The 16,347-nt window shown below is 57.5% G+C and overlaps 9 protein-coding genes across 11 annotated transcripts; 4 read left to right on the top strand and 5 right to left on the bottom strand.

Moving 5' to 3' along the window:
- Positions 1 to 38: 38 nt before the first annotated feature.
- On the top strand, positions 39 to 1,893 carry H310_10967 (hypothetical protein; the record flags this gene model as incomplete). Its single annotated transcript, XM_008877469.1, has 4 exons — positions 39 to 823; positions 1,003 to 1,054; positions 1,116 to 1,492; positions 1,542 to 1,893. 4 exons carry the CDS (start codon positions 39 to 41, stop codon positions 1,891 to 1,893), a joined length of 1,566 nt encoding a protein of 521 aa, XP_008875691.1.
- A 363-nt stretch (positions 1,894 to 2,256) lies between these two features.
- Positions 2,257 to 3,176, bottom strand: H310_10966 (hypothetical protein). The gene is made up of 3 exons (XM_008877468.1): positions 2,703 to 3,176; positions 2,529 to 2,654; positions 2,257 to 2,475 (listed from the first exon to the last, which is right to left on the bottom strand). The coding sequence occupies exons 1-3, from the start codon at positions 3,169 to 3,171 to the stop codon at positions 2,321 to 2,323; spliced, it is 750 nt and encodes a 249-aa protein (XP_008875690.1). The 5' UTR covers positions 3,172 to 3,176; the 3' UTR covers positions 2,257 to 2,320.
- A 161-nt stretch (positions 3,177 to 3,337) lies between these two features.
- Positions 3,338 to 4,443, bottom strand: H310_10965 (hypothetical protein). Its single transcript, XM_008877467.1, has 5 exons — positions 4,352 to 4,443; positions 3,862 to 4,294; positions 3,728 to 3,810; positions 3,580 to 3,675; positions 3,338 to 3,535 (listed from the first exon to the last, which is right to left on the bottom strand). The coding sequence occupies exons 1-5, from the start codon at positions 4,406 to 4,408 to the stop codon at positions 3,470 to 3,472; spliced, it is 735 nt and encodes a 244-aa protein (XP_008875689.1). The 5' UTR covers positions 4,409 to 4,443; the 3' UTR covers positions 3,338 to 3,469.
- Positions 4,444 to 4,528: 85 nt separating this feature from the next.
- Positions 4,529 to 5,628, top strand: H310_10964 (hypothetical protein). The gene has a single exon (XM_008877466.1). The coding sequence runs from the start codon at positions 4,539 to 4,541 to the stop codon at positions 5,526 to 5,528; it is 990 nt and encodes a 329-aa protein (XP_008875688.1). The 5' UTR covers positions 4,529 to 4,538; the 3' UTR covers positions 5,529 to 5,628.
- On the bottom strand, positions 5,398 to 7,680 carry H310_10963 (hypothetical protein). The gene is made up of 4 exons (XM_008877465.1): positions 7,611 to 7,680; positions 7,374 to 7,563; positions 5,834 to 7,302; positions 5,398 to 5,772 (listed from the first exon to the last, which is right to left on the bottom strand). Exons 1-4 carry the CDS (start codon positions 7,651 to 7,653, stop codon positions 5,525 to 5,527), a joined length of 1,950 nt encoding a protein of 649 aa, XP_008875687.1. The 5' UTR covers positions 7,654 to 7,680; the 3' UTR covers positions 5,398 to 5,524.
- A 56-nt stretch (positions 7,681 to 7,736) lies between these two features.
- H310_10962 lies at positions 7,737 to 9,706 on the bottom strand. Of its 2 annotated transcripts, XM_008877463.1 has the most exons (4): positions 9,366 to 9,706; positions 9,204 to 9,299; positions 8,828 to 9,154; positions 7,737 to 8,769 (listed from the first exon to the last, which is right to left on the bottom strand). In XM_008877463.1, exons 1-4 carry the CDS (start codon positions 9,660 to 9,662, stop codon positions 8,038 to 8,040), a joined length of 1,452 nt encoding a protein of 483 aa, XP_008875685.1. In that variant the 5' UTR covers positions 9,663 to 9,706; the 3' UTR covers positions 7,737 to 8,037. The 2 variants fall into 2 exon arrangements, with proteins under 2 accessions (XP_008875685.1, XP_008875686.1); XM_008877464.1 differs by lacking the exons at positions 9,204 to 9,299; positions 9,366 to 9,706 and having other exon boundaries at positions 8,828 to 9,187.
- Positions 9,707 to 9,793: 87 nt separating this feature from the next.
- H310_10961 (hypothetical protein) lies at positions 9,794 to 11,201 on the top strand. Its single transcript, XM_008877462.1, has 9 exons — positions 9,794 to 9,843; positions 9,894 to 9,959; positions 10,010 to 10,078; positions 10,129 to 10,184; positions 10,241 to 10,312; positions 10,369 to 10,455; positions 10,507 to 10,596; positions 10,651 to 10,804; positions 10,851 to 11,201. The coding sequence occupies exons 1-9, from the start codon at positions 9,837 to 9,839 to the stop codon at positions 11,009 to 11,011; spliced, it is 762 nt and encodes a 253-aa protein (XP_008875684.1). The 5' UTR covers positions 9,794 to 9,836; the 3' UTR covers positions 11,012 to 11,201.
- A 377-nt stretch (positions 11,202 to 11,578) lies between these two features.
- H310_10960 lies at positions 11,579 to 15,911 on the top strand. Of its 2 annotated transcripts, XM_008877460.1 has the most exons (5): positions 11,579 to 11,809; positions 11,877 to 13,901; positions 13,952 to 14,092; positions 14,181 to 14,444; positions 14,531 to 15,911. In XM_008877460.1, the coding sequence occupies exons 1-5, from the start codon at positions 11,615 to 11,617 to the stop codon at positions 14,864 to 14,866; spliced, it is 2,961 nt and encodes a 986-aa protein (XP_008875682.1). In that variant the 5' UTR covers positions 11,579 to 11,614; the 3' UTR covers positions 14,867 to 15,911. The 2 variants fall into 2 exon arrangements, with proteins under 2 accessions (XP_008875682.1, XP_008875683.1); XM_008877461.1 differs by having other exon boundaries at positions 14,181 to 15,911.
- On the bottom strand, positions 15,033 to 16,276 carry H310_10959 (hypothetical protein; the record flags this gene model as incomplete). The annotated part of the gene is made up of 3 exons (XM_008877459.1): positions 15,033 to 15,373; positions 15,419 to 15,880; positions 15,949 to 16,276. The coding sequence occupies 3 exons, from the start codon at positions 16,274 to 16,276 to the stop codon at positions 15,033 to 15,035; spliced, it is 1,131 nt and encodes a 376-aa protein (XP_008875681.1).
- Between the last annotated feature and the right edge of the window lie 71 nt (positions 16,277 to 16,347).

The raw sequence follows: 16,347 nt of genomic DNA, 5'->3' as shown, positions 1-16,347 counted from the left end.
TGAAGCTCACCAACGGCATCGAACCTGGTCGATTGAAAATGACATGGTCGTTTGTGACGTGCCCCCACACTTCGGACATTGCGATGTGCAAAAAACCTGGCAGTAACGCGTTTTGGTTTGCTGTCCAGCCCGCCGGTGCGGTCAGTGGCATCGGCTCCGTGAAGATCAACGGCAAAGCCACGTCCTTGATCGACTCTGCGTTCTACTTCAAACTTGAGTCCAGCCCTGGGCTCGACTTGTCCAGAGTGCAGTTTGAAGTGACCCCGGATAGCGGCGGCGACGCCATCACGGCCACCCTCGACATGAGCAAGGATGGATGCGTGTCCACCGGCAAACAGTTTGGCCGCTCGGATGGGTCTTCCACCGCTCCTCCATCTTCTGCTGCACCGCCCGTGTCATCCAAGGCCCCATCCACGCCTGTCGCTTCAACCCTGGAACCCACCACAACCGGTTCAGTTATCACCACGCTGTCACCATCACCTGACGTCTCGACCTCGGAGGCTACGGCTGTGCCCCTACCGGTGTCTGATTCCACGACGCTTCCCATCGATGCGAACGACCTACACAACGAAACTACAACCTCCCCACCTGTCGCGTTCTCAATCGCCCAGTCGACGTCTTCTCCCAATGGCGTCGAGATTTCAGTCCAGGCCCAAGCGGAGGACCAAGGATTGGACTTGGGGTATTACTTGATTCTGGCGGGTGGGTGCGTGATGGCTGGGGTCGCCCTTGCCGCCATTGTCCACATCCGACGAAAGAAGTGGGAAGACAAGGACAGTGACTTGGACTTCAATGACGCACAGACGGCGATTGCCGCGCACCGGTCCGACAACAACATCGCCATTCTGTAGATGTTGCGTATTAAATAGTACGGTAATTTGTTTTCACAGGAAATTGGAATTGTATGTATATACAGTATATACGTTATAACAGGTTTCACACAATCGAGATGACGTCGGCCACGGCGTCGGTCCGCTACACGCGCCTCGTGCACGCATGCAGAAAGTTTCTCGCCACATGCACGTCGCAAGCATCCGAAGAAGTTGTCTCCAAGGTTTTCGTGCTATATATGTGCTGTGCGTGGACGTCTCACCTGTCTCTGCGTTCTTATCTAGTTCATAAGGTGTGTCCATCACGCACTCACGGCAATTCAAACCGACAACGCCCTCGTCAACTCAACGTTCCACGACGAGTTGCTCGGTATCGAATCCGACCTGATAGCACTCCGTGATTCGACTCATGAATCCATATTTCCTACGACGAGCGAGTTGCGGCGACGACGCCACGTTGCTGAATTGCTTCGACAATCCAACCGTTCCGACGATCCCGTCGGTGCAATCTTGTCTCAAGTAGAAGGAAAAGCAGTGAGCACCTGGGAAGACAAGAAGCTCAGTCTCATGGACGACGACTTCATGACGTTCTCGACAGACGATCTGTCTTTGTCGTCAACTCCCCCCAAGCCCTCGCTTAGCGCCATACGGGATCAATTGGGGTATTAGCTCGATTCGTTCGGTCGGTGTGCTTGACAAATTGTCTCCTAGGTTGTTACCAAATCGACCGACCAGTGGACGCAGTTTGTCGGCGTCCAAGAGCATCGAAGTCAAGGAATCCCTTGAGAACGAATTGCAGGCGCTGTCGAGCCGCCTCAAGCACGCGACACATGGACTGAACCAAAATCTAAAGGAAGACGCGCATTTGCTCGACCAAGTTGCGTCCGATGCCGAGGCGAACCAGGCCAAGCTCGAGGAAGAGAACCGCAAGCTCACGTTGCATCGGAAGGCGCGGATCGGGTTGTGGGCCGCGATGTACCATGTCGTGGGTCTCTTTGTCGTATTTATTGGCATGTACATTCTCATGAAGATTTGGTCCACGCGGCACTACCCCCTCTTGTAGTGATCCCCATTTAACCACCAGAATCGAAGTTTCCATCCCGCCGAGACGGTGGCAGGCCAGCCGTGTTGCTCGCGGTCAGTTCCTTGCCACTCCTTCGTCATCCCGTCGTAGACACTTGGTGCACACCTATATGGTACCACGCACATCGGTGCAGCTCATTCTAGCGAATCGCGCAACTCCGAAACACCGAGACCACGATGAAAAGACATGTATGAGTGCTCAGCTTGCCATGCCAGTCGTTCGGTCGGTCCGTTTGTTCAATGCCATGAAGATGCACCGCCCATGAAGGGACGTTGGATGGCTTCGATCTGGTGCACGGAACCCCATCGCATGCATGATGGGCGTTTGGAACCATCCCAAACGGAATCACGGATCGGTGGACAAAAGCGCCGAGACCGATACGTCGGAAAATGCATTTCAACACCAACTAGGAGAAATGCACACTGCCCTTCCGGGGGTCGTTCAACGGCGGGTGTTTCTTCGAGGCTTCGCGATATGCATCCGACGACATGGGCGCAATGTGGCTCGACGTCGAGTAGTCCAGTTTGTCGTTGCCAAAGCTGTAGTGACATTTCCTCAAATCTAAAGGAAGCGAGATAGCACCCTTCATCGCACACGTTGAGAGATATGCATACCATCTTTGACGTCGGCAGCCATCACAGCAACTTTGGCGTCTTTCTGGTCAAAGTTCATCGTACCCTTTGCTGTGGACACGTAGCTCACTTCGTCGTCGCCGTACACGAATGGACACTTTTTCGGCCCTAAACAAGCATCACATGTCGACGTCGGATCGGAGAATACACCTGTACCTGTGATCAATCTCGTTTCGTCCCGCATCGCGATCGCCTTCTTCATGTCTTCGCGATTCCACTGCGTTGCGGCTTTGGTTGACGTCGTGAACTGCGACTTCTCGTACCCGACAATCGCTGATGTCTTCATGAGCATCGCGCGAGCATCGACGTTCAACTTGGCAGTGTACTTTTGCATTTCACCTGTCGGGTCCTGCAGCTTACTGCTCGTGTCATAGCTCAAGGGTTTTTCGTTCGTGTCGCCTAGTTCAAAGTGGCGCACCCGATGTTCCTCCTTGATATGCTTCAGGCGATTCGGGTCGTTGGACGCATGAAAGTGCCTCGACGTTGACAGCGCGTTCATGTCCTTCGCCGATGTCGAGTAGTTGAGGTGGTCATACCCAACCACGATGCTTGATTTCTCGAGCTCAGCGCGGGCTTGCTTCTCCAATGCAGACGGCATATTCGATCCCGATCCTGAATGCTTCATCAAGCACCGTTTGATGGCGCGCCATCTTGTCCTGTGCAAAATTAGTACGAGTCGTCTCATTGGTGCGCTTTCCAACACTCCATGCAATAGATCATTCATTTATACTTTTGAATAGACAATTGTTTCACAGGACTCCTGGACAGAAAATGACACTGATCATCTAAAGTAGGTCATTTAAATGACACCATTCATTTACTTTAGAGAATGACCCGATGTCGATGACGAATTGCTATGGTGGAGGGAGCCCTCGAGCGGTCGACGTGGGGCTCGTAGCTGGTGCTGCGCCATACGCAGCCGTTTAGATCTTCTTGGCGTTGTACGATACCGTTTCTTGGTTCAGCGGGTTTTGCGGTGATCGGCGCCACTAAGACACCACGTCTCAGAAGGCACCATGACAACTCGCCGTACCATGTCACTCAATCGTTGCTTGTACTGCGACAGCTTGAGTCCAGGGTAGTCTTCTCGCAGTTGGGGCATCGTCGCTTCTTCGAAAGCTTTGTACGCCTACATCCATGCCACCGTGAGTGTTCATCGCACAAACGCAGTAGTGCCTCACCGCCTTCATGCGGCGCTCGGGGTGGCGCTCAGGGTCCTTGTCGTTGACTCCCAGCAAGTCCAACGCTCCTTCGATCGTTGTAGCTACAACAGCACGCCCAACGTGACGATCGCATCGAGCTTAGCCAAGCAAACCTTCCAAAACGTCGGACTGCATGCGATTTCGGTTCTGGAACAAGTCGTCGTCGGAGCGCTCGTCGAAAACAATGTCGTCGCGCGTTGCTGGTCGAGACGGAGCAGGGACCGCGACAGCTTTGGGGGGCGGAGGAGGGACACGGCTGCCCTTGTTGTTCTTTTTCGCGACCGGCGCCAATGCAGCTTCCCACGGCTTGTCAATATCTTTTTGTGCCTTTGTCTTGGCTTTCGCCTTGATGCCGCTCATCGCAGCCTCTTCTTCTTCCTGCAATCGCTTGAGCTCTGCCTTTTTGGCGTCCGCCTGTTGTCGCTTCAATTCTTCATCCTGCGCGCGCTTGGCCGAACGAGCATCGGCACCTTGAGACCATTCGGCAGCGGCGCGTGCTTCGTCTTGGGCAGACTTCTTGGATTTCTTCTCGGCTTCTTGCGCCGCCTACACAGCCATGATGACAGTCGACGTTGACACCAGTGTGACGATATTCCTCAGTACCTTGCGCTGGTTCGCCGCTTCCACCTTGGAGTTCGTGTTTCCCTTCTTCGGTCCCATCTTGCCGAAAATGCAAATGTCGGCCAGTGATGGGCCTTCAAAATCCGGATATGCGAAGTGTCCACCCCGTATCCGGATCTCCAGTGATATCCGGATTCCGCGGTGACATCCGGATAACATTGCAATCGTCATGACGATAACGATCCGAGCGCTGAGGAAGGATGAAGTGAAGGCGTGGGTGGCTCATTGTACGGAATTATTCAAGCACGACTCCGATGCATACTTTATCTCGCACTTGGAAGATGACTGCAGCGCGTTGGAGGACATGAACAATATCCTCGTGGCTGATGACGATGGCGCGATTGCATCGACTGTGCGGGTCGTGCCACGTCGGCAGTTCTTTGGTGGGCAATTGGTCTCCATGGGTGGGATAGCCGAAGTTTCAACGAAGGAAGAGTACCGCGGGAAAGGTCTCGCGACGAAGCTACTCCAATCTGCTCTCGATGGACCATTGGCTTCATTTGACATGTCGGCCCTCCACACAGATGCCGACCGGCTCGGTGGATTCTACCGCAAGGTCGGGTACATCCCCATGCCTTTGAGAACTGCATCCTTTCCAGTGGAGCTTCCATTGCCTCCGCTTCCCCCGACGATACGCCTCTCTCCGATCCAAAACCTCGCCGACCACGCCTCTGCTCTCCTCGATCTCTATCACACCGTGGCGCCATCGTTCAACGGACCAATTCAACGGTCAATTCCATATTTCTGCCGCTGGATTGCATCCCGCCACCGCCGCTCAAACATTCAGTCAATTGGGGCGTGGAATGAGAACGGCGAGTTGGTTGGGTATGCGTTTGGTAAATCCACGCCAGCCGACTCTGCACTTGCCGTCGTGATCGATGAGCTGATTGTATATCCTGCTTCAAAAACGTCGCACGCAGTGGCGGTGCATTTGGTGGCCGCGTTCGCCCCTGGTCGCTCGTTTATGGCGGACCGCGTCCCCGTCCCCGTGGCCATCGAGTTGGGACTCCTTCCATCAACAGGACCGCCTCCTGCCGACACCGTCATCTCAGAGGACTGCGGATTTATGATACAGCGACACAACCTCTCGACGGACTTGTGGCAATACGTCGTCGCCACGGACGACAAGAACGTGTTTTTCACCTCAGACGGGTTTTAATACAGGGAGCTGCTAAACGTGCTGGGTAATTGAAGCGCTTGATGGACGGCCGTGACAAATTTTCGCTCTTCTCGCTCCACTTGCTCCTGCACGCGCCGGCGCTGCACTTCTGGAAACAAGAACGACGCCAGGAGGTCCTTCACGACCCCTTCGTCGGACGTGCCACTGGCCTCGAGCGCGTCCACAGCCCTGGATAGCCCACTCCCGAGCACACCCAACTCGTGCTGCGCGGTCGCCGTTGCGTCTAATGGAATAGGTCAACCACGACGTCTCCAGGACAACGCGAGTGGTTGTGGGAATCGTACCAGTGTGGACGACAGACCGCAGCACGTCCATGACAAAGTCGTCGGCTGTCTCGTCATGCACACGCTGGACTGCGCGGAACACGACGTCTTCTCGCTTTCGGAGCATGTCTTCTGCATGGCGCCGGCCGCCTTCGATGACTTCGCGTTTCCGCCGTTCGTACACGGTGTCCATGACAAACTCGTTGAGCGCCATGTGCTCGTTGACGCGAACGAGCTCCTTGGCAAGGAAGTCGAGCAGCTCGGACACGACCTCGCCCTGCGCCTTGGCGACCGTCGCATCACCTGCCAAAGCCACGATCGCATCTTCTTGCGGCGGCGCGATTGTGTTGCCTGGCTCGCCGGCTTCCCGCAGCTCTTCGATGAGCTCAGCCCGCCGGCCTTTGCCTTCATACATCGTGTTCTGGATCGCGCGGCCGCGAAGCAGCTTTTGCAAAAGGCGAACTGCGTCATGGACTGCGTCGTCGTCGTCCATGACGGCGTACACGGGCGTCGGCGGCCGAAGGTTGTTTGCGCCGCCGGGTTTGAACTTGGGACGTTTCCCTGACGCGCCGTGGCGGTCGTCTGCGGTTTTGCTCTGGGCGATCTTGGTTTGCATCGAGAGGAGATGACCTTCGATGGCAGCTTCCCGTCGATCTTTGGCGGTCTTGATTACCTTTGTCGGCGGTTTGTACATCGATGGCGCCAGGTACTTGGACCCGACCGACGCCTCGAGCGCCTGGATTTCGTCCAGGCCGTGAAGATGGGCCAGCCCCACTTCATGCACATCGTGCTTGCCGGACTTGCCAGCACGAGTCACGGGTGCATACACCGTTGACCCGTACGCCGTGTACTCGCCAATGATGTCTCGTTTGAGGTCTCGTTTCGGGTGGATCTTTTGCGCCGCTGCGCGGCGTTTGGCAAGTTTCCGCAGCGCCGTCACGCGCTCCTGCTGAATCCGCTCGATTGAGTCGTCCTTTTCGGCCGTGAGTCGCTGGCGTAGCGCTTCGATGCGCTGCTCAGCAAGGAATTGGTTCTCGTGGTCGCGTTCGACGAGAGCCTTTTGAAGCAACTGGAGGCGCTGGTCGTGCACTCGGTCGATCTCGACCTCACGGAACGCCCACTCAGCTTTTTCCTGCTGCTCCATCATGCGTTTCCGAAGCTCGAACGATGCTTCGTCCGTCATGGGCGGCAGGGATTCCTCAAACGCGCGCTTTTGACGGTTCCGCTGGATAAGCTCAACTTCGGCCATGCCCGCGGGAAGGCCATTTTCATACGAAAAACTCGTGAGAGTTGCAATCTCGGGCGACGTGCCGGCCTTGATCGTGTAGTCCGGCGTGTACGGAGTTGTCTGCGCCTCTGAATCACGGTACATAGTCTGAATGCCGATGGTTCGCGTTGGCTCGAGGTCGTCGTTTGTGGTGGGGGACCCCGCGAGGTTGGTTCCGTTGGTTGGCGGGTGCCCTGCCGCAGCTGGCACAGGAGCGAGCAAGCTGCCACCACATCACGCCGTCAACGAACGAAGCGTCCTAATGGAGCAATGGCGATGATAAAGTGCACATACATGTCGGGCGGGATGGCTTGGACATAAGGCAAGATCGGCCGCTTCGAGTACTTGGCGCGCTGGGCGCCACTGACCGCTTCAAACCCCACGGTCACCGAGGTAATACCAACGCCGGCCTCTCCACCCCCACGGCGGCCATGATGCACGCCTCGCCATTTCCCGCCCGTGTTGGACACCGTGTAGATCGGATCTTCACCATAACAATGAGGAACCACTCCATCTACCCCGGCGACGTACCATACACAGGGTCCAGCGCGCGCGCAGGTATCGTTCGCGACATGGCGGCGCTGCCGTCCCGATGTGAAACTGCCGAGATGGTGGCCGTTACGGACGAAGGGACACGAGCGTTACATGCTGCAACAGGCGCATTGGAACACCTGACACGCCTGGAGGGAGCTGTGCCTCCTGCTCTCGAAGCGGTGACGGCTGGCACACCGTTGCTTATTCTCCTGGAGGAGTATGTCCGAGCTGTGCCTCCTGCCCTCGAATCGGTGATGGTGCCTTCCCTCTCCAGGGCTTCCTGCATGATAGTAAGGACGTCTCCAAGGTCCAATTGCATGATATGCTGTATTATCCAAGTCAGCTAGAACTCAAGAGAAAATCCGATGCGGCGCCATGAAAGTCGTCCTCGCGCCGCTCCCACGCGGCCGAATTCTCCTCGTGGTTATACACATCCTTCGCTTCGGTGAGACGCTGCGAATGCCAGTGCAGCGGCAGTGCTTCGGTGCACACAATCCGCGAGGCCCACGCCGTAAAAGCTGTTGCCGACCAGAGTCAATGCAGAATCGAAGGTCTCGGCGACGTCGGCTTCGAGCTCGGCCACGTTTTCGTGGAACCCGACGGGGTACTGCGGGATCGCGTGGTCGTACCAAGTGCTCTCGACGTGGACGGGGGTGTCTGACACGCCCAAGTGGCGCTGGATAGTCTCGAGCGCCATCTCTTCGCGCTTCGCTCGTGGCATGGCCGCCACGGAAGGATGGTTCTCCCCGCCAAGGAAGACACTGAGCCGAGACACGTTCTTGCCAAAGTTTTGCTGGGGGAACGAGCTCGAGTCGTAAATCACACCCAGGATTCCCTCCTTCTCACACGACGGGACGAGGTAACCAAAGCCTGGGCGTTGAATGATGTTGCGTTCAAATCCGAGCGTCACAACCCCCAACGACGTGAACGGGAGGCGGGAGAGCGCCGTGGCGACCGATGGCGCGGCGGCGTGCACAAGGGGTGCCAATCGATGCGCAGGAAGGGCCGAAAATACATGGTCGGCAACGACGGTCTCGGCGGCAGTTGCTCCAGCATCTCGAACGCGGACAGCGACGCCGCTGGCCTTGGCAGTGGTCGAGGACGGAGTCAGAGATTCGACAGTCGTATTCAATCGAATGTCTGTGTGTGGCGAAGCCTGAAAATTGTTAGATGAGCGCACAAACGAAGGAAACGTCGTGGTGCAATGGACGTACTTCGATGTGAGTAGCGAGAGCATCGGTGAGCGATTGCATGCCGTGCGTGAAGCTCATGCTTATGGCCTTGCTGCCGTCCTCCACAAACGAGGAAACTTTGGTACCATCGAGAAGAGTCGTGGGCATGGGGGTTCCGTGGAAGAGCATGGCGCGCACAATCGACCCGTGCGACTGCTCCATATCCCACAACCGGCCGAAGCACGACCTCATGGACAGGTGCCGGATGTTGCCTGCAAAGATGCCCGACACCATCGGGTCCAGCAGCCGTTCGGCGATGGCTGGCGAAAAGCGCCGTGAAATGAACGTATACACAGACTCATCCATTGCCTACACGAATTGGTCAAGGCGAATGCAGAATGATCTCGGCGGAACACACCGTTGTCCGGGGGACCACCATCTCACGCAACACCGCTTGTACAACTTCCCAAGCCAACGGCCACTGTAGGAACTCGAGGATGGACGATGGCGATTTCTACGACGCACAGAATCGATCAGGAATCAATATCATCGTCGCTGTGAAGTGTAAGCCCTCACGCACTTGAATCTTCCCGTGGGTGAAGATGTAGCGACTGCTGCCTGCCGACGCAATACATTGATCTTGCAATCCGAGTTCTTCGACCAAACGCAGCATCTCGGCGCCGTTGCGGCTCGGGCGGAATCCGCGCGGCCCAGCTTCAAACAGAAACGGTGGAGTGTGCTTTGTCTTGATCCATCCGCCAACGCGACTGCTGGCTTCGATAAGCTCGATGCGCACAGATGCAGGCAAGTGCTTGCGCAGCCGATGTACCAAGGACAGCCCCGAGATGCCGCCACCCAAGACCACGACGTGCTTCATGGTGTCGATGACGTCGCCAGAGTGCAAGTGTGCGCTTGTTTTCATCACATTTGAACTACAGTGCATGGTGTGCATCCGGAATTGCCGGATAAGTGTGGATTTCGGATACAAGGGCATTATCCGGACAGGTCAATGGAGTGACCGCGTCGACAAAACCGGCCAACACAGGACCACATGACAGGTACGGCCGCGGCGCCGGCGGTGCGAGACTCATCTCGGTGTGCAATGCAGACTATGTGGAAGAGCAGATGATGGAAGTTGAGGCTCTGGAGTCCATTTACATGGACGACTTCACCAGTACGTGGCATGCGTCGGGAAGAGTGCTGTTGACGCGGAACACTGTACAGAGGTGCAAGAGTCCCCTCTATCCTTGAAGGTTCGACTCATCCCAGACCAAACCGGTGGCGTCAATCATGGTATATCCTGTACCGATGGATGGTGACCTCCTCACGCACGCATGATGCAGTTGCTATGAGTCTCGTGTTCACAATGCCTGCCAAGTACCCTGACGAGCTGCCGTCGGTGCGTCATGGCGTTTATCTACGGCAACGCAAGTCCTTGTACACAACTTTGTTTAGGTGGACATCAAGCTCGAGAAAGGGTTGAGCGAGCCACAGGAACGAGACATTCGAGCACTCGTGAATCAACAAGTACTTTTCATCGGGACGAGCCTCACCCCGTCGTTCTCATGATGGATCCCCACTAGATGGAAGACAACACTGGAATCGCCATGGTGTACACCGTCTGCGAGGCCGTGCGTGAGTACCTGATCGAAAACAATCGCGAAGGCAACGTAGGTCTCACTGGGACCGTTCACGGGCCTGATCAATCCATGTGAGCGTAGGATGGGTCCGAGTATCAGGAGATGCTGCGGCGCCAAGAACAGCGCCAGAAGAAGGACACAATCGCCGCCGAGGCCGCGCAGGCTGTCTTGGTGCGAAACGCGGTGCACAGTTGCAATGAAACTAACGTGAGGCGGTGGTTCAAGGAGAAGGAAGCCGAATCGAAGGGAGTGTCCAAGCCGTCGTCCGGCACGCCAGTGACAGTCGAGTCGTTTAACGCGTGGAAAGCGGCGTTTGACTTGGAAATGGCGACGAAGAGTGGGGCGAAGATTGCAGTTGGCGCCGAGAAGCGGCTCACGGGTGAGCACAGACAATCTGGCCAAGAATGTCCTGACGCATGGCTTAGGCCGTCAACTGTGGACGACGGGAGCCGCCAAAGAAGCGACCGAGGCCGATAGTGAAGTCCAAAGCATCGATGGTAGCGCCATTCTCGACGACGATGGCGACGATATCGACGATGAAGACTACGTGGATGAAGGCGACGACGACAACGACGACAATGAATAAGGGTCGACCTCGCACACGTCAGTCGATAGCATGGTTCAACACGATAGAATTCCCTGCGCTGGTGTGGTCGTTGCATGGAAGGGGGGGCGATCCCGAGGACGAGATGGACGCTCCACAAGAACCGACGTTGAGAGCAGCCGCAGGGACGTAGACTGAGAGGTCTAGCTAATGCGATAATCGTTGTGCACAGAGCCTTCAGCCAGCCAAGGGAATGAAAGGAGGACTCTGTCGGTGTCATTGAGAGGTTGAGGGGTGGCGGTGAATATGCTGGACGTCTCGTCTGCCATGCAGTGGTGAAGGTGGTTCAGCATGTGTGTGCGGACCGAAGTTGCGCATGGGGTCCCATGGCATGGGCGGGCACCAACCTGTCATGCGCCTCGACATGCGTCCTCCCAGACCCCAAGTGCAGCATGGGAGCATGCATGGTGCAGAATGTGACGGCATGGTTGCGGCTGCGACGTCACCATCGTGCAGCGTCGTGATGGACGATCGTCATGTGCGGTCGCAAAAGCGTTGGATTTTTGGTAACGGCGGTTCGTTTCTCGCGTCGAAACGGCCGTCATTCCTCACACAACGGCCCCGAGAGCGGCACGGTGGCGGACGATGGCGTCGGATGTGCGCTGCTCTGTCGAGACTGCACCAGAGGGCAGCAGCAGGACGCCCATGGTCCACATGGACCTCGAGGCGTGTCGGGACTCGACGCTGTCCGACGGCAACCACGGCGTCCCCACCCACGCGCATGCAACGTCCATGGAAGACGATGCTTTGGACGCTTGTGTCCAGGACATTCTCGATAACGTACGTCTTGATCTTTTCGTGCTCATCGAGGCCCACCGAACGATGCGCACGCTGACGCTGGCGGTAGGACCTTGAACCGACGGCGCCGTCGGCACCTCACGTGGACGTAGCAATCGACGCTCATCTCAACAACGCGATGCACATTTCCCCACCCATGCCTCCACTTGACCGCCAGTCGACGTCGAGTTCGAACAAACTCATTCTGTCGACGGATGGCGAACTCGACGTGGATGATGCCATTGTTCAGGCTTCGACAAGCGGTCCGCCGACGCCACCACTCGCGCTCACGTTTCACTTTGCCATTCTCGTCAAAGTGCCGCGGGTTCCAGCCCCCGACGGCTCTGTGTCATCGACGATTGTCACATTTGATCCGATCGTACTCCATGGACTGGAAGACCTCGCAAAGCGCCTGGCTCTCGCGGGGTTCCTCGTCCGCCTCGAGTCGCGACCAGTGTACAAGAAGCATGCGCCGCACTTGAAGCTCGTGTTCCTTTTGCACGCTCCTGACGCCATCTTGGCCGACATGCAAACCAAGATGGAAATCGAGCGATGGGTCGCGGGCGGTCGCAATGGCGAGCACTTTCTCGCGCCGCAGCAGCACGGCAAACTAACGTCCGCCGATCGGATCGTGCTCGTGGATCGATTGCTCCATGCCTCGCGGCGCCACGGCGGCCTCGGGCTCCTGGACCTGCAACCCACATGCCCGTTCAAAGCGTTCCCGCTGCACGACGACATGTTCAACAAAGTGTACCTGACCGAGTGGTTCCTCCAGTGGCGCGCCTACTTTCGCGACAACACGGCATCGGTCGAGAAGATTCGGCTGCACTTTGGCGAAAAGGCGGCGTTGTACTTTGCCTACATGGACTTTTACACCAAGTGGCTGCTGCCACTCGCGGCGTGGGGCCTCTTCATCTACTTTATCTCGGCATTCTCGGTCACGGCCTACTTTCGTCTGGCGGCGATCACGGGCTTTGCCGTGTCGACGGTGTGGGCAACGCTGTTTCTGATCTGCTGGAAGCGACGGCGTAGTGAACTGCGCCTCAAGTGGGGCATCGGCGCGCAAGAGCACGTGCATGTGTCGAACCCGCACTTTCAACCGCCGCCGCCGTCGGCCGGCGTGAACGGCATCAAGTGGAGCCGCCGCCTCAAGTACGTTGTGGGGTACCTCGTCTTGGTCGTGTTTCTCGTCGGCGAGACCGTCATCACGATCGGGTTTGTCGACTTGTACTTTTTCCTCAAGGCCGGGTGTGGCGGCAATTGCTCGACGGGCGGCCTCGAGAACTGGGTCCTCGTGCTCTGTCAAGGCATCCTCCTCGGCCTTGTCGTCGACATCATCCAGTACCAGATCTTTCGCGTCATCGCGGTCGGTCTCACGCAGTGGGAAAACCACCCGACCGAGAAGCGGTACGAGTCATCGCGGGCGCTCAAGGTGTTTCTCTGGGACTTTTTTGGCATCTACTCGTGGTTTTGGATGTGCGCGTTCGTGTACGTCCCGTACGGGTCCCAGTTTAGCTCGCTCGTGAACGAGTACAACTTGCTCCCGTGGACATCGAGCTACGAGCCAGGGCTGCTCGAGCTACAGACGATGTTTATCACGCCGCTGGTCGCGACGCAAGGGCTCAAGATCGTGTTTGAAAAGTTCATTCCGTACTTTTTGCTCCACGCGGCAAAAAAGGCCAGCGAAGCCAAGGGCCTGTACGATGTGTACCACAACACGCTTGCGCAGAGCTTCACCCGGGAGGACAAATCCACGGCGGCCCCCATGACGCCGTCCAAGTCGTCGACGCGGATTTCCGACATCCTCACGAGTCTGCCCAAACTGTCGAGAAAATTGGCTGCGTCGTCGACGACGACCCGTTCGCCCGCAGCGACGTCGCCTGCCAAACCCACTGAAGACGCAGCATCACCGAGTCCACCACCCGCTCTGGCGTCCCCTCAACCCGTTTCCACAGACGGCAAGTCGCCGACCTCGTCGACCCTGAATCACCCCACTCGATCCGGACGACGTCGTAGCAGCTTTGGCGGTAGCTCGATCGCATTCCAGCAACAGCGGCAATGGTTTCTCGATCGTGTCCTGGAACAAGCTGGCCAGGTACGCACCCACGACCTGTGCATGCGCCTCACGTCCGCACGATTGTGCAGAGCCCCCACGACACGTTTGCCGATTACGCCGACACGTTGGTTCAATTCGGCTACGTGCTCCAATTCACGTGCGTGTGGCCGTTTATTCCGTTGTGCGCCGTGATCAACAACGTGTTTGAAGTCCGGTCGTCGGCGTTCCAGGTACGCGATGGCATCGCGCAGACCCGCCGTGTTGACGGCCCGTCGTCGGCGTCGAGGTGGGACCGCCATCGTCCTCATCCTTGTGTAGCTCGCGTACGCGTCACAGCGAGTCGTTCCCCAACGGACGAGCTCGATGGGATCGTGGAACCTCTTTCTTCGTTTCAACAACATTTGGGCCATCTTTATCAACGTGGCGCTGGTTTGTTACGCCAGCGGGCTCCTCGAGTCGTTCTTTCCCGCGTGCATGCAGCTGCAGGTCACGACCGAATACGCGCAGCACCTCCCCCCGATGGTCCCCAACTTTCACTGCATTGCCAACACGGACCGGTTTGCGATCTTTGTCATCCTCGAGGTACAATGTCGAGTTTCGCGGGAGACGTCGCCACCGTCTTGGCTTCGCTGGGACGTCAGTGCTGACGGGGGGGGGTGGCGTTGTAGCACGTCCTCGTTTTGCTGTACGTGACGCTGACGCTCTCGATCAACGCCGTGCCGTCCTCGATCAAGCGCATTTTGAAGACCAAGGACCGAGTGTTGAAGGAACACTTTGCCGCCCATGCCGCCTCGTACAACGATGACGACACGAGGCGGCGGTCGCCGAGCGCCGTCCGTGACGAGCTCGACCTGGCGGAGACCAAGCACGCGGTCCTGCACGATCAATTGACGACGCTGCTGGCGGAGCGCCGTCATTGTGTCGCGTCGACCCCGCGGCACTCGCCTCCGCCGACTTTACCCGTCGGCCGCCGGCTCAAACCTCTCACTTCGCATCAAGACTAGAGCTAGACCAATCCACCGCCGCCAACTCGACAGTGGCCGCGGCTGCTCCTGCAGGGATGTCTGTCTCGGGACGAGTTGGAGGTGTGGCTGGTGCCCCCATTCGTCGTGCCGCCGTGTCGGTGGTCGCTTGAGTCGTCGTCGTGCAATATACCTAGATGTATTATTCTTAAAGGTACAGTCGCTTGGACGTGGCCTCACGTGGCTCGAGGCCAGCGTCGTCGGTGGCCGGCACCACGTGGTGCGTGTTAGGCTCTGCTTCGTCCCACATGTTGACAGCCTTGTACGCTTCATCGTGGACACCGACGCGCAAGATGTCGGCCATCTTGGAGCAGAATCGGTCCTTGTACTTTGTCGGTGGAAGCGCCGAGAGTCCATCGGGGTCCTTTCGTAGCAGAAGGACCTTGGTGTTGCGCTCGAGCTTCTTGTCAAAGTTCCACAGCTGGAGAATGTCGATGATACCAAAGTAGTAGCACGATGGCCCGACGACCGTGTTGGCCTTGCGAGTGCCTACACACAGTCGAGTCGGCATTCTCGAGACGGTGCCGTGTGTACCTGTGGCCCGGATCGGCGCTCGGGTGTCGTCGTCATCGTCTAAATGAACGTCGCTGTCCTCGTTGTCGAGGAGTGTGCTGTCCCCAACGCCGATACTCAAGTTGCGGGCCGTGGGCTGCGCCGGCTTGGACCCGCGCGTGATGTTGGGGTTGAGGAGGAGGCTGTTGTCGAGCATGGGCCCGGAGAGGTCGATATCGGCCGACACACGGTACTCGACGTTGTGGACGCCCATGAGCAAAGAGTAGTCCATGATGCCGTGGTTGCAGAGGAACCCGGCATCCTTCGTGATCTGGTCGTACAGCTCCTCGGCGACGACCGGGTCCAGCCGCACCTTTTGCGTCAAGTCGTTGTCTTTCAAAATCACGTTCGGTTCGTGCGTGCCGACGCGCAGGGGGCACACGTTGCCCTCGACAGACCCAAACACGTACTTGCCGTTGCAATGGCGACACGTCACCTTCTTGCCTACATGCGCAACGATCAGCGTCGCCCGGAGCCACGCGAGTGGGAATCAAAGACCATCTCGGTCGTACCTTTGGTGGGCTGCTTGGCCGATCGGTTCACCCACGACCCTTTGATGTCGTACCGACGATGGATGATCTTTGTGTGGTCCGAGAAGAGGTTGGACATGACGACAAAATGAAACATCGTGCCGTAGAGATGCACCGAGTGGCACCCAAAGAATCGGGTGAGGAGGCTCTCGGGATGCGTCAAAAGAAACGCCGCGTAGTCGGCCGCAATCGACTGCAGGAACGACGCCTCGCCCTCGCTCATACTCTTGACGATCAGCTGCTGGTCCTCCGAGAAAAACATAAAAGCGCCGCTCGCGCCTTCGCTCAGCCGCTCCTTTGTCGTTTTCATCAGGCTCTTCACGTACGCGTCGGTGGATATGCCGTAGAACGCCCGGATACGGGCAAACGTGGCCGGGCAGT

This window comes from Aphanomyces invadans (genome assembly GCF_000520115.1).
Source record: "Aphanomyces invadans strain NJM9701 unplaced genomic scaffold supercont1.29, whole genome shotgun sequence".
NCBI classification, from domain to species: domain Eukaryota; phylum Oomycota; class Saprolegniomycetes; order Saprolegniales; family Verrucalvaceae; genus Aphanomyces; species Aphanomyces invadans.
This window is presented reverse-complemented; position numbering and strand designations above follow the sequence as displayed.

Coding starts and splice junctions, on each gene's coding strand:
- H310_10962 (XM_008877463.1), bottom strand. CDS start 9,662: ATGAAGCACGTCGTGGTCTTGGGTGGCGGCATCTCGGGGCTGTCCTTG. Junction 9,155..9,203: donor TGGTGGTCCCCCGGACAACG/GTGTGTTCCGCC, acceptor CAATTCGTGTAG/GCAATGGATGAGTCTGTGTA. Junction 8,770..8,827: donor CTCTCGCTACTCACATCGAA/GTACGTCCATTG, acceptor AACAATTTTCAG/GCTTCGCCACACACAGACAT.
- H310_10961 (XM_008877462.1), top strand. Junction 10,313..10,368: donor GAGCACTCGTGAATCAACAA/GTACTTTTCATC, acceptor GATCCCCACTAG/ATGGAAGACAACACTGGAAT. Junction 10,597..10,650: donor AGGCCGCGCAGGCTGTCTTG/GTGCGAAACGCG, acceptor CGGTGGTTCAAG/GAGAAGGAAGCCGAATCGAA.
- H310_10966 (XM_008877468.1), bottom strand. CDS start 3,171: ATGAAGCATTCAGGATCGGGATCGAATATGCCGTCTGCATTGGAGAAG. Junction 2,655..2,702: donor CGAAACGAGATTGATCACAG/GTACAGGTGTAT, acceptor ATGCTTGTTTAG/GGCCGAAAAAGTGTCCATTC. Junction 2,476..2,528: donor GGCTGCCGACGTCAAAGATG/GTATGCATATCT, acceptor CGCTTCCTTTAG/ATTTGAGGAAATGTCACTAC.
- H310_10963 (XM_008877465.1), bottom strand. CDS start 7,653: ATGTCGCGAACGATACCTGCGCGCGCGCTGGACCCTGTGTATG. Junction 7,564..7,610: donor CGCGCTGGACCCTGTGTATG/GTACGTCGCCGG, acceptor GTTATGGTGAAG/ATCCGATCTACACGGTGTCC. Junction 7,303..7,373: donor CAAGCCATCCCGCCCGACAT/GTATGTGCACTT, acceptor ATGTGGTGGCAG/CTTGCTCGCTCCTGTGCCAG.
- H310_10960 (XM_008877460.1), top strand. CDS start 11,615: ATGGCGTCGGATGTGCGCTGCTCTGTCGAGACTGCACCAGAGGGCAGC. Junction 11,810..11,876: donor TCCAGGACATTCTCGATAAC/GTACGTCTTGAT, acceptor CGCTGGCGGTAG/GACCTTGAACCGACGGCGCC. Junction 13,902..13,951: donor TCCTGGAACAAGCTGGCCAG/GTACGCACCCAC, acceptor ACGATTGTGCAG/AGCCCCCACGACACGTTTGC.
- H310_10964 (XM_008877466.1), top strand. CDS start 4,539: ATGACGATAACGATCCGAGCGCTGAGGAAGGATGAAGTGAAGGCGTGG.
- H310_10965 (XM_008877467.1), bottom strand. CDS start 4,408: ATGGGACCGAAGAAGGGAAACACGAACTCCAAGGTGGAAGCGGCGAAC. Junction 4,295..4,351: donor AAGCGGCGAACCAGCGCAAG/GTACTGAGGAAT, acceptor ATGGCTGTGTAG/GCGGCGCAAGAAGCCGAGAA. Junction 3,811..3,861: donor GCAGTCCGACGTTTTGGAAG/GTTTGCTTGGCT, acceptor GTGCTGTTGTAG/CTACAACGATCGAAGGAGCG.